At 40.0% G+C, this 6,622-nt stretch overlaps 1 protein-coding gene across 1 annotated transcript; it reads left to right on the forward strand.

Annotated features, from left to right (window-relative positions):
• Positions 1-491: 491 nt before the first annotated feature.
• On the forward strand, positions 492-6,380 carry DERA (deoxyribose-phosphate aldolase (putative); the record flags this gene model as incomplete). Its single annotated transcript, XM_009865336.1, has 3 exons — positions 492-622; positions 4,288-4,437; positions 6,181-6,380. Coding segments are annotated over 3 exons (338 nt in total), but the record flags the coding sequence as incomplete, so codon positions are not given.
• Positions 6,381-6,622: the final 242 nt, after the last annotated feature.

The raw sequence follows: 6,622 nt of genomic DNA on the forward strand, positions 1-6,622 counted from the left end.
CAGCTATGAGAGATACAATACTAGACTGTCAAATGTGAGACTAGATGCAAAGGAAAAATAAAAAAAATGATGAGAAGTGTTTCTGTTCGGAAAGATCCATGTGGAAATACTAAAACGTTGATTTATTTGCTAAATTTGTTCGGAGGAGATAATTTCCATTGTTGTAGTTGATCAGACACATTCCTATTAATGTATATATACACAGGAACATGTATTATATTGGACTTTCCTGAAGAGATTGTTAGTCTGGTAGCTGGAGCAAAGAATTTATAGCCGTGATGTTAATTTTGCCGTTGGGATGTCTGACTTGCTCTGAAACTGGATGGGTCTCATCCTCCTGCTCTAGCCTTGACCAAAGCAAGGTTGGCACCGGCACACAGGGATGTATATGTGAAGGAATGCTTTGTAATTGCTGTGAAGCATGAGGACATCTTTGGAGGGTGTAAAGCATGTATGTGCAGAGTGGCTCTTGTTCTAAAACTACCATAAAGCTTTTTACTTCCTTTCAGGTTCGGATTTTATAAAGACGTCTACGGGAAAGGAGGTGGAAAATGCGACCTTTCCAGTTGGAGTAGTCATGATGCGAGCCATTAAAGAATTCTACTGGCAAACTGGCAACAAGGTAATTCTTGCTACCTTTGTAAAGATTAACCAGACAGGCTCATTCAGAAGGAAATAAGAAGCTAATAGTTTAAAAATGCAGAACATATAAATCTACATATATTAGCTTCTGTGGCTATATAAGCAATAGGTAATGGGACTTCTCTCTTGTATTCCTCATTTGATTTTTCTAATATCTGTATACTTTAAAAAAAAGAAAGAAAAGACAGCACTTTTGGCTTTCTTCCCTTCAGTAACTGTCACTTCATTCCCTAAAAGCTCTTGCAATCTCCATGCATCTCCTGCTGCATTTGGGTTTGATTTTTGTTTCACCCTTTAAGGTACTTAAGTGGTCATCTCCATTGATAACAAGGCAAATCTCAAGCTGACAGCGACTGTTCTACTCCCATAAATCTCAGTGGAGCTATACAAATGTATAGCCATCAAAAGTCTATCCAGTGTACACAACTGTATTTTCTAACTTCATTCTGGCAACTCAAAGGACAAATTGTGCTCTTTCCTCCCTTGCCAGAGGGCCTTTCCAAGGGGACAAGATCCAGTTGGATGCTGTTGTCTGGGATGGAGGGAGTGAAAGACTATAGCCAAAAGAACATTATGTCCTGCTACACAACATTTCTCTCTTGGGTCACTGTCAAGCGGGGTCAGCGGATGCAAGGAGCAGGGGGGAGCATATGGCAAAGCCAGTGATGAACTATCTGTGCATCCCTCTTGTGCTGAAGTAGTGAGAAAGGAGAACATTATCCAGGAAGGCTTAAGCCACCTCTCCCCTCCTTTATCCACAGGCAAGTGGGAGCTGCTGTTTAGATCTGATGCTGATGTTCTGCATTGGGCTTTATCCTCACCTGCAGCCTCAGGGTAGGAAACTGTAACTCTGGTTCCAATCTTCTCCCTATTTTTGGGTCAACATTCCATCCTCTCCATCTTGCTCTTCTGTGACTTCTGCAGGTGCCCTTTCAAAGTACAGTGTTAGGATGTGGGATGGGGGCTGAGATGGCTTCAAGGGCTGTTGGAGCTTGGGGAGCACGTGACAGCATGTGTCCATCTGCTCTCTCTAATTGTCTAGATGAGGCCAGCATGGATCGCTGGGCTATCCTCACTCCCCCTTCTCCAGCCGCTCCCCCCCGCCCCTCCCCATGTCTCTCTCTGCCACAAAACAACTCGAGCAGCTCTGATACCCTTGCTCCTGCGGGAGCATCACTCCTGCCAGCCTGAGGCAGATCCCTGGGGCCGAGTGACTCACCTTGGCACTGGCACTGTCAACACAAGCTATGCGCCAGAGGTTGGGCTCTGCTGCATTAACACAGCTTTGTACCTATAATTGGATATAAATGTTGAATTCACCTTTGCTTTAAAAGGATACATTCCTGGTATAAAACATGTTATTAAGAATGAGTGCTTATGTCTGTGTGCATGTGTGTGTCAGTGAATTAGATGTAAACTGACTTTATGTGCTTTTATTAACTGAAGACAATATTATCAGTGACAAGAGATTTCTAAATGGTTTCTTTAACAAACTAATTTTGCTGCTGTAGGGATGCTTTCTAGCAAGGCGTTGACTGGTAAAAACAGGTTAATACAGAAATTAAACTTCTTCGAGGAAAGGAACAAGTTGCAGAGTAACATTTATTGAATGATAAGCTGCGGTGGTGATATGGAAAGTGTGCAATATAATAGGAAGTAATCTTTTCCTGTCATTATTGAAGGGCATACATAAATTGGTTTTTCTGTTGGGAAAACCCCCAATCCAGAAAAACTTATTACTTTTAATAATATAAGGTGAAGAGAAAATTTTTGAGAAGACGAACTTATTAAGCAAAATAATGAAATGCTGTGAAACAGCAGGAAAGTGGTAGCTGGACTTTGTACTGCTCTTGAATTAAGTTCCAACCCCCCTTCCTTTTTGCGTTTTTATGGCAGTCAGATGTGCCATTTGGAAAGCTGGTAAACGGAGGAAAAGACAGGCTTGTCATTGTCAGCTTTTTTGCAGAGAAAAGAACTTTCAGAATTTGCTAACGGGGAAGGAATTCTGCATGGTATTTTAAATTCTCTTATAAACTCTATTTTACTTGGTTTTGCCACAGATTATCTCAAAGAGCTGTAGTATCTCTAGGAAGAAGTCAAAATTTGAATTTCACTAGAGTTTCTCTTCCTGAGGAAGAACACATGCCCACTATTTTAATTTATTGTCTAGAAGATGCTTTTCCAGTTGTTGTGGTTTAAATTTCTTTTGGAAAACTAATGTTAAGAGTTATATGCATGCACTCACCCATCCATCCATCCATCCATCCATCCGCAAAACCACAGATTTTGTGTTTTGGACTTAACAAGCTTTTTCTGGTAGTGTTCTTATTGAAAATATGCTGTTATCACAGTGCTTCATTGTGAGAGATGGATTTATTCTGTGTTTGTTTGTCCTGAAATTGCTATAAAAAATTACCAAACACATTTAAAAACAGATACTTTTTGATCCCACTGTTGTATCGATAAGGTAGAAAGAAATGTTCAATGCAGTGAGGTTTCAGGAAGTTATAAACAGAAATTGGAACAATAATTCTTGCAGGAGGAGGCTCAGGGAAAGGAGCACACAAGGTAAAGGTTCATGGCAGAGGGAAATGTAGAAAGAATCACTGTGTGTTACTGTACAGATTGTTCAGGGTTATTTTAATGCAGAAATACTTTTTCCTAATTCTCCTTGTGTTTCAAGAGTTTAGTAAGCTGCTTCAGGCCAACATTTTGGCTAATGCGGGTGACAAAATTTTTGATGAGGGATTTGACAGCTGCATGTTACAAGCTCTATTTCAGAATGAGGTGTGTTTAAATGGCATGTAACCAAAAGACTGGCATTATGGATGCATGTGGCTTGGCACAGCAGGTTGATCACGGGATTCAAGACATGCTTTACCTTAGAGACAGGTTTTTCTTGGCATGTGTGTCTTTACATACATGACAGTTCACCTGAATAAATATGACACTTATCTCCCATCAAGTGACTGAAAACATCCAGCATATGCTGAGAGTGAAGTTTTGTAGTTCCTGTGAAGCACCAGACTTGATTTTTGGTAAAGACAGACTTAATTTAATTCCCATTTGGAAAATTTTCATGCAAGTTAAGCCTCTGATAGGTTTGAACGTACAGCCCAGTCATGTATAACTGTGGTGCACAGGCTTTTTATAAAGTACAGCCATCTCTTGCTGCTCTCCACATGTCCCCCTTTACCTCACGTGCTCTATTTCAGCATCTTTAGTTACGTTATCACACTTATATTTGTTGTTATATATTTGGAATTAGATTGTGACATAGGCAGTAAGCGATATGCAGACATGCCAAGTCCTGCCAAAATCCTTTGACCTAATGTGTGCCATGGACATAGCACTCCCATTAGACCTCAAATCCAGCTACTGAGAAAATGCCCTGGGGTCAGAAGTGTTACTCTCTCAGTTGCCATCCCTTAGGATGAAAATGTTGTCTTTCACAGTGTTGGCCAAAGCTTGATAGCTCTCAGCTCTAGTCCAGAGCTTATGCTGTTTGCAGTCAGGTACTTTCCGAGTAGAGTGGTTACATACACCACAGGCACTTTGAGACTGTAGGGGTAGAAATGCTGATTGCTCTTCTAGGGTTGCTGATGAATGAAAATGTGTATTGCACTTCTGTTTTTCTATATAAAGGTTGGATTTAAACCTGCTGGGGGCATTCGGACGGCAAAAGAAGCTATTACTTGGCTTATGCTGGTGAAGGAGGAACTGGGAGTGGAATGGCTAACACCAGAGCTCTTTCGCCTGGGTGCCAGTAGTTTGCTGGGAGACATTGAGAAACAGGTTAGTTGCTAACTGTGTTCAGCTTAATGGAGAGAGAAGATAATCTTTCTAAATGTGCTGGCTTACTTTTTTTTTTCCTGAATATTATTTTCAGTGCTGTTTCAAAAATAATAGAATGTATATCTGATTCATTATTAACAACAGGTTCACTTCCAGACCAGTATTTCTTCAAATTTGGCTTGTTACTACAGACATCTGAGACTCTGATATTCCAGCAGCTGGCAATTGCCTAGGCCAGGTTTGCAACACAGTGAGCAAAGAGGCTCAGTTTGTGCATATGCAGAGTCTTTTGCAAATGCGTGGTAGTGCACTCCCCTGCTCTCCTGGCTGATGCCAGTTCAGCTGACCCTTAAAATATCTCATAGACCCGTTGCATCACTGCAAAGTGCTACAACTTTTCACAATTTATTTCTGTGCTATGTAGAAAGTCGTGTCTCATCTTACATATGGTACTGCTGATAGAGAAGTTTTTACATATTGATTATTTCCTGGCAAAGAAAAGCAATTGCCTCCTACAAAGCCTGATTTTTCTGATTGCTTTGGTTTTTGTGCAGGCAGGTCGCCATGTTTCCTGGCAGACAAATAATGCAGAACGTGCAGTGGGAAGAAGGGTTCTGACTTGTCTACCTATGACCTACCTCACTGGTGCAGAGTATCAGCGCTGAAAGATACAGCATGAATGAGAACAGTATAGTGTCATAGGAGCTACTAAACCATTAGGGCTGCTGAACTTCACTTTCATGTTCATTAAACCCAGGAGATGAGGTGACACTAGCTTTAGCCAAGAATAAAGTTTGAGAATCCTTGTGCTGTTGCTGCTGATGGGAGCACATGGGGATTTGTGGAGGGAAAAACGTCAGTCTGTTCCCTTTTCTAGTAACTGAAATTCTGGCATGTCAGAAATACATGCAACACTAACAGAAATACAGAACAGCTGAGAGATGTCAGGTGAATATTCATGACTGTTGAAAACCCCTGGCTCACTCCTGCAGTGAGAATTATTTTGGCTTATTTCATTGCCAGACTGCCTCTGCTTCACTCTTGACCTAAAATCACGTCCCTGGTTGTGACAAAGCAGCTTGAGCTTTCTAGTTTTCACTGCCATCGTTGCTGAGTCGTACAACACAGCCAGTGGCTGTGTCACACAGTTTGCTCTGATTTCTTACGGGTGGCATCCTTTTATCTGCCAGGGATTGCACGTGTGCCCCAGTCACTACCAAAACTCTGCTGTACTGTGCCATCTAAAACCGTGTGAGATAAAATGTCCCAATCACTATGTTCAATAAAAAAACCCAGGTGTTTAAAAAATCCCAGACAAACATAGAAAATGGGAAGAATACTCCCCTACCCTCAAGACAGTACAGTTAAAAGAATAGTTTGAAATGAGCCCTGTAAAAGCGTAAACAATTTTGAATGCTTGGAATATCACAAAATAATAATGAAATAGTCAAAATTAGATTAAAGTGAAGATAAAGCATTGTCTTCTGCCTGGCTCTTTTTGAAAACTTAGTTAAAAGCAACAAGAATCTTCCTTTTTTTCTTTTTTTCCAAGCAAGAGCCCTTAGTTCAGATCCTATAAACAAGTATATAAAGGTATATTACATCATATTTTATGCACATACACACACAGACAAACAAATATTCATCATCTTCATCTGGCATGCCTTTAATTTGTGACTTCCTTGACACTTTCAGATTTATAGTCATATATAATTCCATCATAAATTTTCTTTTTTCTTGCAGATTTTCTACCATGTGACTGGCTCTTATGCACTTCAGCATGACCTGGCAATGGCTTAGACATAAAATCAACTCAGGATTACTTTTACAAAGAAAGTCTTCAAGCAAACAGCATTCACAAGTCTTCTGACAACCAAGTGCATATGATAGAATTAAAGGCCTAATTCTCTCTTCTTCATATTTTACAGTATTTAAAAATATGCTCAAGTCTGCTGGTTGTACTTGATCCAGAAGCAGAAAAAATGGTAATTCTGAAGTAGTTAAATAGTTAATACTTACAGATTTGCAAAGTTAATCTTGCAAATTCTTCCTCAGATCAACCTGAAAAGCTTATTAATGGCAACACTGAAATACTGTGAAAAAGATTTAGGTGGTCTGGTAATACTTTGCAGTTACAGAATATGAAATATCTATGGAATGTTTCAAATTACTAATTAAGAGATAC

Source organism: Apaloderma vittatum, unplaced genomic scaffold (genome assembly GCF_000703405.1).
Source record: "Apaloderma vittatum isolate BGI_N311 unplaced genomic scaffold, ASM70340v1 scaffold10252, whole genome shotgun sequence".
Classification (NCBI taxonomy): Eukaryota; Metazoa; Chordata; class Aves; order Trogoniformes; family Trogonidae; genus Apaloderma; species Apaloderma vittatum.